At 45.4% G+C, this 22,681-nt stretch overlaps 1 protein-coding gene across 4 annotated transcripts in view; it reads left to right on the top strand.

Moving 5' to 3' along the window:
• The window catches only part of LOC131204462 (protein argonaute-1), an 89,299-nt gene extending 68,278 nt beyond the window's left edge, over positions 1-21,021 (top strand). For all 4 annotated transcript variants that reach the window (XM_058195773.1, XM_058195772.1, XM_058195776.1 and 1 more), the window contains 10 exons: positions 1,364-1,486; positions 2,601-2,734; positions 5,038-5,222; positions 5,958-6,117; positions 6,432-6,522; positions 7,028-7,222; positions 9,064-9,198; positions 11,365-11,466; positions 12,044-12,243; positions 15,222-21,021. In XM_058195773.1, the coding sequence (XP_058051756.1) occupies positions 1,364-1,486; positions 2,601-2,734; positions 5,038-5,222; positions 5,958-6,117; positions 6,432-6,522; positions 7,028-7,222; positions 9,064-9,198; positions 11,365-11,466; positions 12,044-12,243; positions 15,222-15,330 (1,434 nt within the window). In that variant the 3' untranslated portion in view covers positions 15,331-21,021. The remainder of the gene's footprint in view (positions 1-1,363; positions 1,487-2,600; positions 2,735-5,037; positions 5,223-5,957; positions 6,118-6,431; positions 6,523-7,027; positions 7,223-9,063; positions 9,199-11,364; positions 11,467-12,043; positions 12,244-15,221) is intronic.
• Positions 21,022-22,681: the final 1,660 nt, after the last annotated feature.

Below are 22,681 nucleotides of genomic sequence, written 5' to 3'. Positions count from 1 at the left end.
CAACTCATTTAATAAATGCGTCAATCCAAATTGTGGTTGTAAGTTGAGGACTTCCCGGCTTCAGCCTTTCTTTTTGCAGGGTTTAGTATTAATGCAGGTGCTAAAAGGGTAATAATAGAGTATGTTGGGTAGAAGAAGGAAGAGATGATCCTTTGGATGCTTATAGCCAGATGTGGATAACTTGATGGGCCCTTAGTTGGGGATGTTGGTTGTGTTGCCCAAGGTTGAGAGAAGTTATTGTTCAATAAGTTGTCTTCCGTTTTCCTCTCTAATTGCCCACTCTTAATTAGGTTAGTCTTCACCAACTTCTTCCAGAAGTGTTGAGATATCTGAGAATTATGAGAAACTCAGTCTCAGATCATCTATAGCAGGAGTCTCCAACCTTGGCAACTTTAAGACTTCTGGACTTCAACTCCCAGCTTTTCTGGCTGAGGAATTCTAGGAGTTGAAGTCCACAAGTCATAAAGGGGCCATTTTTCTCCACCTCTGATCTAGAGGATGCCCATTTCAACAAGGCTAATATAAATAACCCAAGAGTCTAGGAAGTATCCTTTTTGGGGGGGGCCTATCCCCTATAGCAATGTTTTTCAAACTTGGCAACTTTAGGATGGGTGGACTCAGGATTGAAATGCTCCCGGTTCGGACCAGATCGGCTAATCCGGTAGCAATGGCAGTGGGTGGTTCAGAGAACCGGTAACAAAAATCCTTGCCCCCCCATGCCCACCCAATCGCCTGGTTGCCTGCTTGCCGCTTCTTTTAAAAAAGGTAAAAAAAAGGCTCTGATGATCACAGCTGAGTTGCGCGATTGTCAGAGCCTTTTTTTTTACTTTTAAAAGCATTTTTTACAACCTATTCGGCCGAATAAGTTGTAAAAAAATGCTTTTAAAAGTAAAAAAAAAAGTTCACGCGCCACAGCTGATCACCCCCCCACGCGCGCTGTTCTACTTAACCCATTTTTCCTTTGGTTGTGCACTGCACGCACGCACACCTTGCATTTGATGTGCGGTGCGCACTGCGCATGCTTGCGCACACAGCAAGCATGCACAACCAGCAAAACAGTACTAAACCGGTTCAGATTTCACCACTGGGTGGACTTCAACTCCCAGAATTCCTCAGGTTTGTGGGAGTTGAAGTCTACCCATCCTAAAGTTTCAGCATTGAGAAATACTGTCCTAGAGCAGGGGTCTCCAACCTTGGTCCCTTTAAGACTTGTGGACTTCAACTCCCAGAGTCCCTCAGCCAGCTTTCTGGCTGAGGGACTCTGGGAGTTGAAGTCCACAAGTCTTAAAGGGACCAAGGTTGGAGACCCCTGTCCTAGAGAGACTAGCTTGCTTGAAAACTTCAGCCTCCCTTTGTCTTGCAGATGAAAAACGCCAGTTACAACCTGGACCCATACATACAAGAGTTTGGCATAAAAGTGAAAGATGACATGACCGAAGTGACTGGACGGGTCTTGCCAGCCCCAATTTTACAATATGGAGGCCGGGTGAGTAGTAAGGAACCTCTGGGCTGCTTTTATTCACAAGCACTACTGGAGCCTGAGGTATTTATTTATTAACTCACATCGAACCATCATTCAGAAACTGGATAATAGCATGCAGCTTTCTGAGAATCTTAGCTGTGATCTTAGAAAAGATAACAGAGGGAAAAGAAGTTTCTATTTCTCTAGAAGCATCTTTTTTTTTTTTAAAAAAAGGACAAAATCCATGGAAGTCTCTTCCCTTGAGGCATTCAGAAGTGAGTCATAGAAGTGGTGGGTGAGCTTGTGCTCATCCCCACTTGCACGAGCAGTTGGCCAGCGTGGACTTTATTCGCATGAACGGCACCATCCTCTCCCTCCCTTCAGTCCACAAAGCTGGAAAAGTTGGGAGCTCTGTTCTAGTCCAATCCTCTTAGTCAAGGCGGAAGTCTTATGCTAACCCAGTCAAATGCTTGTCTGGTCTATTTCTGAAAACCTTACTAATGGAATACCCACAACCACAGAAGCAAGCTATCCCTCCCCCCAACCCAAAATCCGGATCTTTGAGGTATGGATTTTGTCAGGCGCAAAGGAATAAAGGTAAAGGTTTCCCTTGCACATATGTGATAGTCATTCCCGACTGTAGGGGGCGGTGCTCATCTCTGTTTCAAAGCCGAAGAGCCAGTGCTGTCCGAAGACGTCTCCATGGTCATGTGGCCGGCATGATTAAACACCAAAGATGCATGGGACGCTATTACCTTCCCACCAAAGGTGGTCCCTATTTTTCTAGTTGCATTTTCTACATGCTTTCGAACTGATAGGTTGGCAGAAGCTGGGACAAGTAACGGGAGCTCACCCTGTTACGCGGTGCTAGGGATTCGAACCTCTGAACTGCTGACCTTTCAATTGACAAGCTCAGTTTCTTAACCATTGAGCCACCACTTCCCTTTACCTTTTATACACAAAATCAGCTAATAGGGCTAGATAGGAGTCAGTGGAATTCAAGGGGGTGGGGGGCTGGACTTGGATCATTTGTGGCAACATTATGACTCCAGGCTGATTCCTCTCTTGACGCCGCCCCAGGCTCTGCCTCTTTTTCTCCTGCAGATTTTTTTTTAAAAGAAGCGTTTTCCTCCCACAGAATCGTGCCATCGCCACGCCCAATCAGGGGGTCTGGGATATGCGAGGGAAGCAGTTCTACAATGGGATCGAGATCAAAGTGTGGGCCATCGCGTGCTTTGCCCCTCAGAAGCAGTGCAGAGAAGAAGTGCTAAAGTAAGTGAGTAGAGCACATGGGAGGTGGGGAAGAAATGAAAGAGCTCCTAGAACAGGGGCAGGGGTGGGCTGCTGGGGATTCGCAGGGGTTCAGGAGAACTTATAATTAAAATTCTGTGCAGTTCGGAGAATCCCCAAATTCACTCCTGGCTGGCCCTGCCCACCCCGCCCCTCCCAGGAGTCCCCACACGGCCCGTTTTGGATGCAGGTAAGTGCAGGGTGCGTGCGGAGGCTCAGGGAGGGCAAAAAACGGGCCTACCAGAAGCTCGGGAAGCCTGGGGAGGCCATTTTTGTCCTCCCAGAGGCTCGAGGAAACCCCCTGGAGCCTGGGGAGGACAAAACGCCCGCACCCGGCTGTGGCGCAGGAGGCCGACTAGGCCATGCCCACCATGGCCACGCCCACCCAGCAACCGGGCAGAGAAGCCTACCCCTGAACAGGGGTGTCAAACTGAAGGCTCATGGGCTGAATCTGGCCCGCGGGGTGCTTAGATCTGGCCCGTGGGGCCACCCTGGAAACAGCAACACTGCCTTTGCCAGTGAAAACGGAGCTCCATTTTCACTGGTTGAGGGTTGCAGGAGGCCGTTGCAGCTGGAGACAAAGCTCGGGAGCCCGTTTTCGCTGCCAGAATGCTCGGGCCACCACAGGTGCCCCTGACATGAGTCACATTGAGCTGCCCCCCTCACCCCGAAATCAAATACAACTCTGATGTGGCCCTCAATGAAATCGAGTTTGACACCCCTGTCCTAGAAGGATCAGAAAGAGTTGGCCTCGTCAGCTCAAGCCAGGCCTGGAACAGCACATCCTGTTTCGAAAAGCTGGACAGATACTGCTGGCTAAAAGAGGCAAGTTGCAGCTGCATGAGAAGGTGGCTTGATTCGTGCAAAGGTGTCGGCCATGACAGAATATCTAGAGACAATTTAACTCTCGAACCTCCCTTGGTGCCCAGTGTCTTCCCCAGCATTCAACAAGATAGTAATTGCAATAGAAGATAATATTTAGAGCGCTATAGAGCACTGCACACCAGAACAACTAGACACAAGAACAGTTTTTCCCCGAAGGCCATCACTCTGCTAAACAAATAATTCCCTCAACACTGTCAAACTATTTACTATATCTGCACTACTATTAATCTTCTCATCGTTCCCATCACCAATCTCTTTCCACTTATGACTGTATGACTGTAACTTTGTTGCTGGCAATCCTTACGATTTATATTGATATAGTGAGCATCATTTGTGTTGTAAATGTTGTACCTTGATGAACGTATCTTTTCTTTTATGTACACTGAGAGCATATGCACCAACACAAATTCCTTGTGTGTCCAATCACACTTGGCCAATAAAAATTCTATTCTATTCTATTCTATTCTATTCTATTCTATTCTATTCTATTTATAGCTCAGGATTGAAATGAGGTGTTCCTTGGTGCTCTCTGAGCTTGGTTGTTTTCTTGCAGATGTTTCATAACCCAACTAGGTAACATCATCAGTGCTGATGATGTAACCTAGTAGGGTAGTGAAACATCAGCAAGAAAACAAGCACCAAGGACCCTATAAACAATAATTCCTTTGTAATAGCTTTGGGGAGAAAAATATTACAGTTCTTGCTAGAATATCAGTTGTAGCAAAATGGCTGAGTTCTTACATGGGATATCCAAGATTCCATATGAAAATAATGGCAAAATTAAAGGTTCGTTGATTTTCATCTTTGTTTTTTGAGATTTAAAAGACATCCCCTATAGATGATGTGCAGAATCTTACACATTGCTTATGCACAGAAGATTCCAGGTTGAAACTAGGTTCTCCAGATAAGGATTCTGTCTCGACTTGGATTAGATCAGGGGTCTCCAACCTTGGCAACTTTTAAGACTTGTGGACTTCAACTCCCAGAGTTCCAGAAGTCCACAAGTCTTAAAATTGTCAAGGTTAGAGATCCCTGGATTAGATCATGTTCAGCTCAATAGAAAATGATTTGCTGGAAACAAGCTTATTTTTTGTCTTTCCCAAAGGGAGAGAATTCACAAAGTATGGGAATATTGATACAATACATTCCTGTTATTCTTCCATTCTGGCCCCATTCCTTAGGCCAGTATTTCTCAAATTTGGCAAGTTTAAGATGTGTGGTCTTCCAGGGAATCCTGGGAATCGAAGTCCACACGTCTTAATCTTTTTAGTTGTACCAAATAGTAACTACTAGCCATTTCTATAGCAATAACCGATCTGTTTCCTTCTGAGTGGTGGCGTATCAGTTGTGAAAAATTCATCTACGCTCTTCTCATCTGGCTTTCCGTTTTCTTTGGATAGGAACTTTACGGACCAGCTGCGCAAAATTTCCAAGGACGCAGGGATGCCAATCCAGGGCCAGCCTTGCTTCTGTAAATACGCCCAAGGTGCTGACAGTGTGGAGCCCATGTTCCGACACCTTAAAAACACATATTCAGGACTCCAGCTCATCATCGTCATCTTGCCGGGAAAAACACCGGTGTATGGTAGGTCACCGGAATGGGCGTCAGGAAGAGCATTTGAGGAGTGTGGTCTTCATTTACTACTTACCTGTTCTGGCTGTGGAATTCTGGGAGTTGAAGTCCACATATCTTAAAGGTTGCCAAAGGTTGAGAAACACTGCATTAATCTAACCAACTTGTAGTATTAAAAAGTTTGGAACATCTCAAGAAATCTCTATTCCTTATGGGACTTTGATTTTATTTTCCACCTTGTTAATTGAAGTCTTTTTTTTTATTTATTTGCATTTATATCCCGCCCTTCTCCGAAGACTCAGGGCGGCTTACATTATGTCAAGCGATAGTCTTCATCCATTTGTATATTATATACAAAGTCAACTTATTGCCCCCAACAATCTGGGTCCTCATTTTACCTACCTTATAAAGGATGGAAGGCTGAATCAACCTTGGGCCTGGTGGGACTTGAACCTGCAGTAATTGCAAGCAGCTGCTGTTAATAACAGACTGCATTAATCTGTTGAGCCACCAGAGGTCTTCCTAAAGCAGGGGTCTCCAACCTTGGCAACTTGAAGCCTGGAGGACTTCAACTCTCAGAATTCCCCAGCCAGCTTTGCTGGCTGGGGAATTCTGGGAGTTGAAGTCCGCCAGGCTTCAAGTTGCCAAGGTTGGAGACTCCTGTCTTAAAGGGATCTGCTTGCGCTAAATAGAAATCCTCCTTTGATGAAGACCACTGATCTCTAATGCTCTATTCTTTCCCTGCAGCGGAGGTGAAGCGTGTAGGGGACACCCTTCTGGGCATGGCCACTCAGTGTGTGCAGGTCAAAAATGTAGTGAAGACTTCCCCCCAGACTCTTTCCAACCTCTGTCTCAAGATCAATGTGAAACTTGGAGGAATTAACAACATCTTGGTGCCCCATCAGCGGTATGTATTGCTCGGGTTTGAAGGGAGATCACTTTCTTTGTTCCTACTCTGTACTTCTGTTATGTTCTCTCTCTTCGTCTTTTGAGCTTGGAGGGGGGTGGGGAACTCGAAGTCCTTTGTAAAATTGATCATGAACTCCTGAAGTCCAGTTGGACTGGTCATAAATAGGTCTTTTCGTTCCTGTTGTTACTTTGAATGGTCACTAAAGAAAATGGTTGTCAGTCAAAAACTACCTGTAGTTTCTACCCTCAGTCATCGGACAACCCGCTTTGGCGATCCTATGTATTAAGACTCCTGCTTCATGTTGCTCCTAGATCTGCCGTTTTTCAGCAGCCGGTTATATTCTTAGGAGCTGATGTGACTCATCCTCCAGCTGGCGATGGAAAGAAGCCCTCCATAACCGCTGTAAGTTCACTTTTCCAGAGTTGTGGCCTTGAACTAAGCAAAGATACCTTGGCTTTGGAATTTTGGGGGAAACAGGATCTCAGCCAAAGACCTCATTTTGGGAGTCCTCTCCTTCTGCTCCTGCTCCTTCTCACTTCTCCTCCTCCTCTCCTCCTCCTCCTCCTCCTCCTCCTCCTCCTCCTCCTCCTCCTCCTCCTCCTCCTCCTTCTCCTCCCCTCCTTATTAACATTGTTAAAGCAAGGATGGGACTTCATGTTTCACTAATGTCCTTCTCCTGATCTCCATCTTCAGTATATTGTTTCACTCTTGCCAATTGCAGTTTAGTCAATAATCCCTGTTCAAGCATGGTTTAAGCTCAGTGTTTTATATCAATCCGTGTTTTCCCCTCCTCCTAGATTCCCCTCCCCCCAAAATGCTATATAAAGATTTGAGATCCACCTAACACCTGTTGACTCCCACTTTTGCTGTGAGCGAGTCATAGACGTTGCCTCTTTGTTGACGGCAGGTGGTGGGCAGCATGGATGCCCACCCAAGCCGCTACTGTGCCACGGTTCGGGTACAGCGGCCACGCCAGGAAATCATTGAAGACCTTTCCTACATGGTCCGAGAACTCCTCATCCAGTTCTACAAGTCCACGCGCTTCAAACCGACACGCATTATCTTCTACCGGGATGGTGTGCCTGAGGGACAGCTGCCACAGGTGAGGAAGACTTCTCCTTGCTACCACTTCTGGAACATCATGTGTTGCATAGAAGGAGGAGTTTGCTCTCTGGTTCACCTTGGGTTGGTAGACCTACCTTCCCTTCTTTAGATCGGGGTCTCCAGCCTTGGCAACTTTAAGACTTGTGGACGTCAACTCCCTTTGCTGGCTGAGGAATTCTGGGAGTTGAAGTCCACAAGTTTTAAAGTTGCCAAGGTTGGAGACCTCTGCTTTAGATGCTTGTGGGAGCACAACTTCCCAATTTTTATTGCGCAACTTACAGGCTGTCCTCAACTTATGACTGCAATTCAGATCCAAATTTCTGTTGCTAAGCCAGGCAGTTAATTTTATGACCTTTTTTCCCCCTGCTGGTTAAGCAAATCACTGCTTGTTAAAATGAACAACCGGTCACTAAGCAAATCCAGCATCCCTGTTGACTTTTTTTCTTTTCTTTTGCAATTGTCATAAGTACATGCCAGTTGCCAAGCACCCAAATTTTGGTCCCGCGACTGTGGAGAGGGCTGGAAAGGTCGTAAGTGGAAGAACTGGTCGTAAGCCACTTTTTTCAGAGCTGTTGTAACTTTCAACGGTTGCTAAAAGGGAATGGTTGCAAGTTGAGGATCCATAGTCCTGTTAACGATTTTCCTGGATCTTCCTAATGTCTAATCTTCAGGGATCCCACTTCTTTGCAATTGGGAGCTGCACAATTTGCCAAGGTTGGACACCCGTGATCTATACAGTTCTGTTCTGGGTCCTTTTGGGGAGGGGGCGCAAAAGAATACTCCCATGTGGGTATCTCAGGGTCTCCTCTGTTCATCATGTTAGGATTATTTTCCCGTTTAGCATAAGTGCACCAGCGTGCCTACCATACCTGCCTTTACTGTTCCCCATTTATCTGTATTTACTTCCTTTGTTCCAGAGGTAGGTTTCAGCAGGTTCTGACCAGTTTTGGAGAACCGGTAGCGGAAATTTTGAGTAGTTTGGAGAAACAGTAGTAAAAATTCTGACTGGCCCTGCCCCCATCTATTCTCTGCCTCCCAAGTCCCAGCTGATCGGGAAGAAATGGGGAGTTTTCAGAAACCTTACCCTGGATTGGGGTGGGAATGGAGATTTTACCGCAGTGGTAGTCAACCTGGTCCCTACCGCCCACTAGTGGGCGTTCCAGCTTTCATGCTGGGCGGTTGTCCGATATTGAAGCACTTTCCTTTTTTTTAATTTAATTGACTTTAAAAAAAAAATTCATAGCATTATTTAAAAACATTTTCATTAGGTTTTCATAAAATTCCCCATGACAATTTAAATTTCTGAAAATATACTATTTGTATTGCCCGCGCATAAGTTTAGTTCATGTTACATAAGTGAAACTAAATGGCGCTATAGTGCGACCACAAACACAAGAGCCTCATCCCAGAATAGCTCGCGCATCTCCCTACACACCACCCAGCTATAACAAACAAGCAGAGCTGGTAGCCAGCGCCCTCCCCCCCCCAAACCCCAAACCCAATCCATGATGCGTGAGAGGCATACGCAGACAACGATACACGGCGCATTACTGTGGAACCAGTGGGCGGTTAGAAAATTTTACTACTAACAGAGATGCAAAAGTGGGTGGTAGGTATAAAAAGGTTGACTACCCCTGTTTTACAGTATCCTTCCCCTGCCACGCCCACCAATCCATGCCACACCTACCAAGCCACACCCACAGAACCGGTAGTAAAAAAAATTGAAACCCACCACTCCTTTGTTCATGTTTATGTTCATACCTATACTTGTTACCTTGTACATGTTTGACAAGCAAATAAAATCAATCAATCAATAAAATATTTTCCTTCCTTCCTCAGATCCTCCACTATGAGCTGCTGGCCATCCGGGATGCCTGCATCAAACTGGAGAAGGATTACCAGCCGGGCATCACCTACATTGTGGTTCAGAAAAGACATCACACTCGCCTCTTCTGTGCAGACAAGAACGAGAGGGTGAGCCTCAGGGATGGGCACGTGTGTGTGCATGTGTGTTTGTGTAGGCTTATGGGATTTGGCATTGTGGTTTAATTTCTGTAAGCCGCTGGGATCCCCATAAGTTGGGCGGCTGCACAGGTGGTCCTCAACATAGGGCCACAATCGAGCCCAACATTCCCGTTGTTAAGTGAAACATTTGTTAAGTAAATTTTGCCCCATTTTATGACCTTTTGTAAAGTGCGTCTAGTCAAGGCTATGGTTTTCCCAGTTGCAATGGATGGCTGTGAAAGTTGGAACATAAGAAAGGCTGAGCGCCAAAGAATTGAGGCCTTTGAACTCTGGTGCTGGAGAAGACTCCAAAGAGTCCCTTGGACTGCAAGGCGAACAAACAAGTCAGTTCTAGAGGAGATCAACCCTGACTGCTCTTTAGAAGGCCAGATCCTGAAGATGAAACTGAAATACTTTGGCCATCTAATGAGAAAGAAGGACTCCCTGGAGAAGAGCCTAATGCTAGGAAAGATTGAGGGCAAAAGAAGAACGGGACGACAGAGAACGAGGTGGCTGGATGGAGTCACTGAAGCAGTCGGCGTGAGCTTAAAGGGACTCCAGAAGATAGTAGAGTACAGGAAGGCCTGGAGGAACGTTGTCCATGGGGTCTCGATGGGTCGGACATGACTTTGCAACTAACAACAACAACGACCTTTCTTGTCACCGTTGTTAAGTGAATCACCACAGTTGTTACGTTAGTAACACAGTTGTTAAGTAAATCTGGCTTCCCCATGCACTTTGCTTATATCAGAAAGGGGATTGCATGACCCCTGCAATGCTGCAACCATCATAAATACATTCCAGTTGTCAAATCTCTGGATTTTGATCACATGACCATTGGGATGCTGCAGTGGTCATAAGTCATTTTTTCTTCAGTGCCGTTGTAGATTTGAATGGTCACTAAACGAACTGCTGTACGTCGAGGACTACCTGTATACATTTTCTACATAAATAAATAAATACATTCCGCAATTTGAAGGCTTGCTTAGACAGCTTAACCTGAGCATCAGGGCTCGTCTTCAGCTCTTTCAAAGTTGTGATCAAATGGTCCTAGAATGGGAGGGGCGATTTGAGCGCATCCTGGGAATAATAATAATGGAGCCATTTGTAATTGCTTGTTTGCAAACTGAGCATCCAGTTTGGGGATGTGCTGGTGTAGAACAACAGAGTCTCTTTGTCGAAGTAGTGAAATGATTTGAGCTCCGGAAAGGAACTGATTGGATGAAACAGTTTTAAGAAACGCTGATCTGGATAAAGTTGCAGGACAGCAGATGTTAGAAGTTGTGGGAAAGCCTTACCCCAGAATCATGCATTACGATAAATAAATCACATGCTTCTATTGGTAGTCCTTGACTTATGACCACAACCGAGCCCAAAATTTCTGTTCCTAGGCAAGACAGTTGTTAAGTGAGTTTTGCCCCATTTTTCTTGCCACCGTCTTTAAGTGAATCACTGCAGTTGTTAAGCTAGCAACACGGTTGTTAAATGAATCCAGCTTCCCCAGTGACTTTGCTTGTCAGCAAGTCACAAAAGGGGATCACGTGACCCCGGGACCCTGCAACTGCCATAAATATGAGTCAATTGCCAAGCATCCCTATTTTGATCAGCTGACCACGGGGATGCTGCAACGGTTGTTAAGTATGAAAAACGTTATTTTTAAGTTACTTTTATTCCGTAGCGTTGTAACTTCTAATGATCACTACATGAATTGTTGTAAGTTGAGGACTACCTGTAACTCAAACTGCACTGCGGAATTGCAGAATTAAAGGTCCTGACATGGAAAAAAATTTTATGAACAAAACTGGTCCCGTTTTGTCTGGTATCCTTGCCATTGCTATTGTATTTAACTTTTTGTATCTCTCTCTGTCTCTTTTTCTCTCTCTGTCTCTGTCTCTCTCTCTCTCTATTTCTCTTGTCTCTCTCTCTCTGTCTCTCTCTTTTCCTCTCTCTGTCTCTCTCTCTCTGTCTCTGTCTCTCTCTGTCTCTCTGTCTCTCTCTGTTTTCCTCTCTCTGTTTTCCTCTCTCTGTCTCTGTCTCTGTCTTTCTCTCTTTTTCTCTCTCTGTCTCTCTCTCTCTCTTTTTCTCTGTCTCTGTCTCTTTTTCTCTCTCTGTCTCTGTCTCTCTCTCTCTCTGCAGATTGGCAAAAGTGGAAACATACCAGCAGGAACTACTGTCGATACGAACATTACTCATCCTTTTGAGTTTGACTTCTACCTGTGCAGTCATGCTGGCATCCAGGTATCTTTCTTTTTATCGGCTTCCTGGCAGAGATGGGTAAGGCACCCCTCCTTCCAGGTGGCGTGGACTTCATTTCCCACCATTCTCTGCCATGGCTGCCAATTCTAGGGATGGAAGGCCACATTTTTTGGGAGGGGACAGCCAAACTTGAATCCACGAATGGAACAGCTAACCATAATCTCAGAAGGCCCTTCAGACTGCCACCCATCCTCCGAGGAGTACAGACAGTCCTTGACTTATGACCATACCTGACTCTGCTTGTCAGCAAGTTGCAAAACATGGTCAGGTGTGCCTGGGACACCTGCCACCGACGTAAATATGAATCAGATGCCAAGCGTCTGAATTTTGATCATGTGATCATGGGGATGCTGCAGTGGTTGTAAGTCACGAAAAAGAAAAGATCGTAAGTCACTTTTTTCAAATTGGTTGGAATGTCAAAACGGTCACTCAGTGAACTGTTGTAAGTGGAAGACTGCCTGTACCTATTTCTTTCCTGCACCCTCACCCAAACATCCTTCCATCGTTATGTTGGCATTACTTCTCGACTCTTTCATTTCATTCCTTCCTTCTCCTGTAGGGTACCAGCAGACCCTCCCATTACTACGTGCTTTGGGACGATAACCGGTTTACAGCAGATGAGCTTCAAATCCTCACCTACCAGCTTTGCCACACCTACGTCCGTTGCACCCGCTCTGTTTCTATCCCAGCACCAGCATACTATGCCCGATTGGTGGCCTTCCGGGCACGATATCACCTTGTAGACAAAGAACATGACAGGTGAGTAATTGCACCTCCCACCAGCCCCCATGAAGATGCTCCTCGCAGAGTCCGATGTTCCACCACTGGGTGGCGCTAGTGAGTTAGAGGTTCTGGTTTTCTCTGAGCTGGGTTATTTTCTTGAAGACCTTTTATTATCTGATATAACTGATAATGCAGTGGTGAAATCCTTTTTTTTTTAACTATCGGTTCTGTGGGCATGGCTTGGTGAGCATGGAAAAATCTCCATTCCCACCCCACTCCAGGGAAAGGATACTGCAAAATCCCCATTTCCACCTTACTCCAGGGGAAGGATACTGCAAAATCCCCACTCCCACTCCACTCTAGGGGAAGAATACTGCAAAATCCCCATTCCCACCCGACTCCAGGGAAAGGATACGGCAATATCTCCATTCCCACCCTACTCCAGGGGAAGGATACTGCAAAATCCCCATTCCCACTCCAGGGAAAGGATACTGCAAAATGTCCATTTCCACCTTAGTCCAGGGGAAGGATACTGCAAAATCCCCATTCCCACTCCACTCCAAGGGAAGAATACTGCAAAATCCCCATTCCCACCCCACTCCAGGGAAAGGATACTGCAAAATCCCCATTCCCAGTCCACTCCAGGTGAAGAATACTGCAAAATCCCCATTCCCACTCCACTCCAGGGGAAGGATACTGCAAAATCCCCATTCCCACTCCATTCCAGGGGAAGGATACTGCAAAATCCCCATTCCCACCCTACTCCAGGGGAAGGATACTGCAGAATCCCCATTCCCACTCCACTCCAGGGGAAGGATACTGCAAAATCCCCATTCAGCCTTCCATCCTTTATAAGGTAGGTAAAATGAGGACCCAGATTGTTGGGGGCAATAAGTTGACTTTGTATATAATATACAAATGGATGAAGACTATTGCTTGACATAGTGTAAGCCGCCCTGAGTCTTCAGAGAAGGGCGGGATATAAATGCAAATAAAATAAAATAAAAATAAAATAAATAAATAAATTTCCACCCTACTCCAGGGGAAGGATACTGGAAAATCCCCATTCCCTCCCCACTCCTAGGAGAAGGATACTACAAAATCTCCATTCCCACCCCACTCTGGGGCCAGCCAGAGGTGGTATTTGCCGTTTCTCCGAACTACTCAAAATTTCCACTACCGGTTCTCCAGAACCTGATGGATTTCACCCCTGTGATAACGTTACTCGGCCTGGTTACAAAAAGTTGTCCAGCAATGCCACCTCTTCTTTAGAAAAGAGACAGATGGGTATTGCAGCTAAATCTTGGAAACTGTAATTTACATTGCGGAGGGAGGGTCATGAATGGGGAATTATTAAGTATCTCTAGAAAGAAATTATATTAACAGCACAGGTAGTCCTTGACTTAACGACCACAACCGAGCCCAAAATTTCTGTTGCTAAGTGAGACATTGGTTAAGTGACTTTTGCCCGATTTTTACGACCTTTCTTGCCACAATTGTTAAGTGGACCTCTGCAATTATTAAGTTAGTAACTCAGTTGTTAAATGAATCTGGCTTTCCCATTGAATTTGCTCATCAGAAGGTCGCAAAAGGGGTTGACGTGGCCGCTGAACACTGCAACCGTCATAAATATGAGTCAATGGCCAACTGGCCTCTGAATGTTGATCACGTCATCATGGGGATACTGCAATGGTGGTGTGAAAAATGGTCACAGGTCACGCTTTCCAGTGCCATCGTAACTTGAAACAGTCATTAAATGAACCATTGTAAGTCAAGGACTACCTGTATTTCACTTAAATCAGATAAAGGTAAATCTCTCCTCAAAAAATTGTTCAGCGCTCTACACTAATTCCCCAGCATGTGGTCCAGAACCAAAAAGCTGTTCCCAGCCTGGAAAAGGTTTTGTCCCTCTAGTTCAGGGGTCTGCAAACTTGGCTCTTTTAAGACTTGTGGACTTCAACTCCCAGAGTTCCTCAGCCAGCTTTGCTGGCTGAGGAACTCTGGGAGTTGAAGTCCACAAGTCTTAAAAGAGCCAAGTTTGCAGACCCCTGCTCTAGTTCAGGGGTGTCAAACTCAAGGCCCGGGAGCTGGATCCGGCCCGCGGGGTGCTTAGATCTAGCCCACAGGACCGCCCTGGAAATACCGAAGGACTGGCCTGTGGTGCCTCTGCCAGCGAAAATGGACCTCAGGAGGGCCCCGTGTGACCTTCCAGAGCTCCATTTTCATTGGCAGAAGGTTCCAGAAGGCCATTGCACCTGAAAACGGAGCTTGGGAGCCCATTTTCTCTGGCAAAGCTCTCGGGCTGCCACAGGCGCCCCCGATATGAGTGACGTTGAGCTGGTCATGCCCACCTTGGCCATGCCCGCCACCCCCACCCCCCTGAGCTCAAACCCGGATGTGGCCCTCAATGAAATGAAGTTTGACACCCCTGCTCTAGTTTATCTCCAACGTCCTTAAGACTTATGGAAGGGGGGAAAAATCTTTTTATCTATCAGAGGTGTGCAGTTTGTCTAGAGCAGTGTTTCCAGAGGGGGTATTCAGCCAGTTCTGACTAGTTCTGGCGAACCGGGACCGGAAACTTTGAGTAGTTCGGAGAACCGGCAAATACCACCTCTGACTGGCCCCACCCCCATCTATTCTCTGCCTCCCGAGTCCCAGCTGATTGGGAGGAAATGAGGATTTTGCAGTATCCTTCCCCTGGAGTTGGGAGGGAATGGGGATTTTGCAGTATCCTTCCCCTGCCACACCCACAAAGCCATGCCACGCCCACAAAGCCACACCCACAGAACCAGTAGTAAAAAAAAAAATTGAATCCCACCACTGAGTATTTCCAACTATGACAACTTGCTGGGGAATTCTGGGAGTTGGAGTCTTAAATTTCATGGAATAAAGTTGTGTTTATGCGGACAGCGATTTCCCTGCCAAGAGAAATCTGCCGTCGTCCTCCATTTCGTCTTCTAATTAACGCTCTGTTTTAATCCCCCCACCCCATTCCTTTTCCTCTGCCCTTTTAGTGGAGAAGGCAGTCACATCTCCGGCCAGAGCAACGGCCGAGACCCTCAAGCTCTCGCCAAGGCTGTGCAAGTTCATCAGGACACTTTACGTACCATGTACTTTGCTTGAAAGCCCAACATTTTTACCTCACTCCAGAAAGCTTTCCGATTTGTAGGAGCCATACAAAAAAGAGAGAGAAAGAAAAGAAAGGAAGGAAGAAAAAGAAAGAAAGAAAGGAAAAAGAAAAAGAAAGAAAGAAAGAAAGAAAGGAAGGAAGGAAGGAAGAGAAAGAGAAAAAAGAAAAAAAGAAGCATTGGAGCACCGTGCGGTTGTCCAATGGAGAGATCACTGCAGGCCGCGGACAAAACATTTCTAGGAAACAACCCTTGTTTTCCAGCCTCAACGCAGGAGACCTGCGTAACTGGATGGACACACCTTTGTAGTATTAAAACAAGAGAGACTTTCTGTTTTTCAGGCTTTCCAGTTACCTGACCAAACAAATGCAAAAATATTGAAGCCGAGGGAGGGAAATCTGTCTTTCAGTTTAAAAAAACGAAACGGAACAGGTTTTCATGACTGGGATGGTGGGCAGGAGAGACAGGAGACACAATATTAGACTTCTGACTGTGAAATAAGAAGAGTTCCAGTCCTTTTAATGCCCCAATCAAAAATGCTGTTTCTTTATTGGTTCAGGGCGGGGTGGGGGTGGGTGGGACTTGTAGAGCCTTAAAACAGATGACTAGATTTATAAAAACTAATATTTTAGGATACAAGATGCTTTAATTGGCAAAGAAGAAAAGAAGCCAGTAGTTTATAGATGAATTTTAACACAGTTACCCCTTCTCTACAGAAGAAAGAAAGAAAAAATATGGTTTCCCCCCTCCTCCCCTTTCTATATAATAATGGTGTAAGGTACCCGCAGCACTTACCACAAAAGGAAACTTGTCTTCCGTCTGTTTAAAAAGTGAGTTGGGCTGCTGCCCTTTTAATGCAGCAGAAACACACCGTGGGCGAGTGCCTTACTTCAGTGCTACAAGACGATGACATTTTTTTTCACCTTTCAAAAAAAAGAAAAAAGAAAAAGAAAAGAAAAAAGGAAACCAACAATGCTCTTGACTTGACTTGGTCGTGGTCCGGATCTCTAGCTTGAAAGTGTCTGGGTTTTTTTGGGTTTTGTTGATGTTCGCCAAGCATACCATTTCATGTTAGCTCACAGCCTCGTGGTGGATTACAATTCTGTGCACTTTTATCCTGACATAGAAATTTGGAGAGCTGCTGATGATTTTAAAAAAAAAAACCCTGCTTTTTTTAAAAAAAAAATGATGAATTGCAATTGGTTGAATTGCTTCTGATGTATTTCTTGTGTGGTGATTTTTTTTTGTTTTTCCTTTTTAATTTAAAGAACGCTGCATTTCTGATGAACAGGGTGTGTTAGAAGGAAGAGTGTTTTTGTCTGCCTGCAAGCACAAAAAAAAAAAAAAAAAAACCCTCTGCTCTCAATTCATGCCCTGATTTTTTTAATATATGGATGAAATTTTTTATTATCAAGTATTTTTATACGATGCCGAGTCTATTGCCAAAACTTACACTCAAATTCTCACTGTTTACATCATCTCCCCTCCTTTATCTCTGTCTGACATTTTGGAAATATTCTTACAGCGCACCAAGTAGACTGCTTGATCACCACAAAAACTCAAATTGGAATTATATCGAGAAGATTTCCAGGTGGCTGAGTTTCCCAGGAGCGGCCCAGCCCCTCCAGAATCCTTGTGCTATATAGTGAAGGAATTATCATTTCATTTACTGCCGTTGTGTAACTCCGATGTCTTCTCAAGCCTTCTGCTGTTTTTCTATCTAGCATGATAGGGAAGATGGACCTAAACCAAGCCCGTTTCTCCAGCTTGCTTTGAGATCAGAACATTAAAACGCACTTTGCTGTTTGTCTATAAAAATGGATCCTGATTTTTCTAGGGATAAAACAAACCAGTCCTTTTTACCCACGGCTGTGAAATTCCAGTTTTCCTTCCTGCAACAAACACCTTGGATAGGAAATATCTTGGCCTGTGTTGACCACTCGCAGACCGATTTTGGCTGTTCAGAAGGAAGCCCATGCCATAAATTGTCTCCAGACCATATTTTGTCGCTTCAGAGTTGTATCTTCGAGTGCCAAAGTGAGTTTTCAATATCAGCCACAGCAAAAGATCCCATCTTACTCCCATAGAGCTGCACAACTCTCTTGTAGTTTTTGTGGAAACCCCTTCTACTCCCCCCCCCAGGAAAGGCAACGCTTGTGGGGTGAGACTTGTGGACTGTGTGTGCTTCCAACATCAAGTTCAATTTTCTTCTCTTTTTTTAGGCCTTATCTCTTCTCTCCCCCCTCCCCTGCCCTCCCCCGCTTCACCATCTCCCACAGAGCAGAATGTTAACCCATCTGAAAGCTATGCAAGCCAACAGGCCACTCAGAACAGAACCCAGTTGGGTGCTTTGCAATTTGACTGTGAGTCTGTGTTCTTGAACCACAAGGCTAACAACTGCTATGGGAATGCACCAGCCTGACAGCGTGCGCAGAGAGGAGGTGGAAATTCCTGACAAGATGCTGCATCTCAGATGGCCTCTGAGCAACTTGTCTGTTGCTCTACTTAACGTGGGTGAAGCTGGTTGATCTTTCAAACACGAATAATGCAGATTGTGGGTCCAGTGGTCCTTCCTTCCTTCTTCTCATCCACCCAACTTCTTCGTCTCATCCATTCTCCTTTCTCCCTCCCTCCTTCCTTCCTTCCTTCCTTCCTTCCTTCCTTCCTTCCTTCCTTCCTTCCTTCCTCTCTCTCATCCACCCAACTTCCTCTCATCCATTCTCCTCCCTCCCTCCCTCCCTTCCTTCCTTCCTTCCTTCCTTCCTTCCTTCCTCTCATCCACCCAACTTCCTCTCATCCATTCTCCTTCCTCCCTCCTCCCTCCCTCCCTCCCTTCCTTCCTTCCTTCCTTCGAATCTTTCAAGGTTGGCATTGTTTTGCTCTGGGCACCTGCTCTCTCTAACAGAAGTATCAAGACCGAAAGCCAACATTGCTTAACCAAGTGCCTGCATGGCGAACTCACCTACCAGCCTTCATCGAAGTTCCTCGTAGACGATTTATCACTTGCCTCACCTCTTCTCAGCTTTTGCGTGAAAAGGCATTTACAAAACAAAAACCGGAAGGACATTTTGAGTTTTTCTTGGTATCTCTTCGCCCCCACCGTCTGCCTCTTTTCTGCTTGGAGTAGATTCTCACTTCCGACACCAGCACTGCGACTGCGATTCCAAACTTATTTTTGAGCAAGGATAAGCAACTTGGGCATTTGCAGAACAGGGAACGTGGGGGACAAGAGAATCCGAAAGAAACTTGGAGCTTTGGCAAAACCACCACAACCACCAACATTTTAAAACCAACACCAAACCTCCAGGACTTGAATAGTTACCGGTGGATCCCGTTTTCAGTCTCATTTTGTTTTTGCAGTCCAGAGTTAGGTTGCTGCTTTTAACGGAGGAGGGGAAAGTGGCATGATTGAGGGGATGTTAAGTGGCCAGCGCTTTCCTCACCCCGCCCCATCCCACTTGCTCACCTCTTCCCCACCTGGTGCATGCAAAGTTTTCACGAAGTGCCGTAAATAATGTAATTGCTGCAACCTCTTTGAAACCCATGTTTTCTAAGTTTGGGGTGATTCTCCCATCCCCACCCCCACCCCTTTTTGTCCCCCTCTCTCTTTCATTTTTGATGTTTTAAGAACTGGGCTAACCAACCCCCCCCCCCTTGCATGTGTTACGTTAACAAAAGCTACCTGTTGCATTCCTGCTTTGCTTTGGGCAAAACATGTCTTCTGTCTTTTGGAGGGTCAGAGAGTGCACCCCAAAGAGGAAACATTCTCTGCTTCAGCTTCTTCCTCCGTCACTAAGTGTGGCTGTTGCTGCTGTTGCTGTTGAGCACTGCACGGGTGTTTTTGTGAGATCCGCAAAACAATAATAGTAATAATAATAATAAACCCCTGTTTCAGGATGTTTCGCCTTGCACCTTAACCCGTATTTTTTGTGATACGCTTCCACTTCCCCCCCACCCCTTCTGTGGCTGGAAACGTTGCTGACTTCCCACAGGCTGTGTGGCTGGACGGGACGGGGAGGGTGGGAGTGTGAATGCAGCATACAAATGTAGCCGTTGGCTGTTGGTTTTTATTATGATGATTTTTAAATTTGCCTGCACTGCTGCTTGTTCCGATGGGCTGCTCTTTGTCTGAACGAAGGGGAAGGGAGTGGGCAGATGAGGCTTCAGAAAGCAAGGAGAGATGTAAAATAAGGACCGATTGAAGATTGGAGTCCAGTGGTTTGAGCGATGGGCCCTGATGCCACATCGGAAGGTGGCATCGCAAAGACCTGGATTCAGAACTAGCCCGGTTTGTAGGATTGAAGGATTCCAGCTGCTTAGGGGAACGTTTTTCTCGGCATCCTGGATGTTTACAGTAGAGATGGGACGTCTCAAAGCATTTTAGGTCAGTGTTTCTCAACCTTGGCAACTTGAAGAGGTGTGGACTTCAACTCCTAGAATTCCCCAGCCAGCATAGCTATGTTGAGAAACATTGACCTAGGTTTGCAATAGTGGCGATTACCTGTAGCTCAGGGGTTAGGAGGAGGACGGTGGAGGTTCATTCCCCAAGCTTATGGGTTGGTTTCCAGACGTTTTGTTACCAAGCTACATAACGTCTTCAGCGGAATTTAGGGAATGCCCGTGTTGGCCTTCTGCTGCAGCTGCTGCTTCGTGTGGTCCCATCACAAGACCTACTGACCGCACAAAGCCCTTATAAAGCAGAAGAACGGCCACACAGACATTCCCCAAATTCGGCTGAAGATGTTACCTAAGCCTGGGAACGAAACATCGGGAAAGCAACCCCACAACCTCGGAGAACAAACCTCCACCCTCCCTGATCTGGGAGTGTTGCTGGATTTCCAACCTACATCATCTTAACACCTTCATCCACGCCGGGTGGGGATGATGAGAATTGGAAGCCAGCAGAACCTGGAAAGTGAGAAGTTTCCCTCCTCCCCCCCCCCAATCCCCCCCATCCCGACGACCGAAGGACCTGGCAAAATTTACTTGGAGAATTGAAAAGTGGAAGCCTATGGACTTTTCTCCTTCATTTGGTGGATGCTTCAGAACCTTCCCAGGTTCTTCTGCTTTCTGGTCGGGAATATCCATAATTGGGTGCAAATGCCTTTCTGAGGTCATCTTTAAACAGCACCGGAAGCTTTTGTCTGAAAGAGCGGGTCCCCGTACCCCCCCCCCCCGGTCTGTTGAAAATTGTACAAAATGTTGTTGTTTTTTCTCCTAAAGATTGTTCTCAAAAGAAAAGTTACTGCTGCTCCCCCCCCCCACTCCCGCCTAGTCCCCATTTTGCTTCTTTGTTTTCTCCTTATCACTTTGGGACCAACGAAGCAACTACTGTCCATAAAAACCTGACGTCATAGAAAAAAATGTAACTCCCAGTTTTTTTTTCCTTTCCCCTCCCTCCCTCCCTCCCTCCCTCCCTTTTAATCAAGTCTCAAAAGCATCTTGGCAGCCCAGTGCAAACTTCTTGTGCTGGTTCTATCTCACAAGAGCCACACAGCAGAACAGCAATAATAATAATAAAAAGAAATGAAACCCGTATCACACATGCGCATGTAATTTTGCACTTCTAAATAATTGTGAAAGTTTTAAACCGATGGCAATTCTAGTCTTGTGTTCAAAACAGTTTTTTTTTTTAAACCTGTTACAAGGAAGCGTGGATGTGTAAATACAGAATGTTCACAAAACACATCTGTCTGTGTAGCTTTGATTTGTGTGGATATGGATGTGTGTGTATTTATTTGAAATTTGAGCATTGCATGGTCTGTTTTATTAAGTGGGTTTAAAGTATTGCTGCATAACCTTGATTGACAGTCGCAAACTTGCGGGCTTAATTTGATTTTTTAAAAGAATAACGGCATATCTTTCTATAAACATCAGAAATGCAACAATAAGGGATGAAACAGGACATACTAAGCAGTGGTGAAATCCAATTTTTTTTTACTACCGGTTCTGTGGGCGTGGCTTGGTGGGTGTGGCGTGGTTTGGTGGGTGTGGCAGGGAAAGGATACTGCAAAATCCCCATTCTCACCACACTCCTGGGGGAAGGATATTGCAAAATCTCCATTCCCACCCCACTCTGGCCAGCTAGAGGTGGTATTTGCATGTTCTCTGAACTACTCAAAAATTCCATTACTGGTTCTCCAGAACCTGCTGGATTTCACCCCTGATACAAAGGGAGGAAACAATGCTACATTGAAAAATTGTGGAGGGTTCATTTTATTTTGATTTAACTTTCTTTTGGGACAGTTATTCCAACCTGGTGCTTTTTAGGTACACTGGGATTGCAATTTGCAGAAGCTTTGTGCTGGCTGAGAGTTGTAGTCTCACTGTATCTGAGGTGCACAATTGGTGTAGTACAGCATGGATGGCTCAGGAGTTGTGGGAGTTCAAGTCCACAAGTCGTAAAGGGGCCATAGTTGCCCACTCTTGGTTTAGTATATCAAAGAATATTTTTGCACAGTCTATTCTTTGTGTGTCTGTGTGTAACTTTTGCATCAGGTGTTTTCAAATGACCTTGTTCTCTTTGGAATGTCTGTAAATTACGCTCGGTATTAAGCGGGTGCTCCCCTGACAAAGGACTTTTAGAGAATGAAAAACGAATTGTTTGGCTCTCTTGCAATCCTGAAAATTGAACCTCTTTATAAAATTAATGTATTCAAAGAGAGCAGCATTCTTTAATCTAGTTTCTCTGGTGGTCAGTTGCGGTGTAGTATAAATCAAGAGGCCAATAACTCCATCAGCTATAATACTGTAGATCAGAAAGGAACTGCAAGTTAGGCTTTGTTAAGTTTCTAGTATTGTCTCAGTCCACTTGACCAGGAATTAAGTTCTAGAGTGATTGCAGCCTGAAGAAGAGAAAATACATTGGTCCTATAAAGTTTTGTTATTTCGAATTAAAAATCCTTTCCTTTCCTTTCCTTGTTTCTCTTCCTTTCCTTCCCTTCCCTTCCCTTTTTTTTATTTGCATTTATATCCCGCCCTTCTCCGAAGACTCAGGGCAGCTTACACTATTTCAAGCAATAGTCTTCATCCATTTGTATATTATATACAAAGTCAACTTATTGCCCCCAACAATCTGGGTCCTCATTTTACCTACCTTATAAAGGATGGAAGGCTGAGTCAACCTTGGGCCTGGTGGGACTTGAACCTGCAGTAATTGCAAGCAGCTGCTGTTAATAACAGACTGTCTTACCAGTCTGAGCCACCAGAGGCCCTATTCCCTTCCCTTCCTTTCCTTTCCCTTCCGATCCTTTACTTCTCAGAAAATTTGCTTCCTCTGAAACACATCATGCTCAATTCAGCAAATACATGAAAACACAAATAGAAGAGATGCAGCTAAGACAGCA

This window comes from Ahaetulla prasina, chromosome 10 (assembly GCF_028640845.1).
Source record: "Ahaetulla prasina isolate Xishuangbanna chromosome 10, ASM2864084v1, whole genome shotgun sequence".
NCBI lineage: Eukaryota > Metazoa > Chordata > Lepidosauria > Squamata > Colubridae > Ahaetulla > Ahaetulla prasina.
The sequence above is the reverse complement of the archived record's forward strand: the minus strand, read 5'-3'. Positions and strand labels throughout refer to the sequence as shown.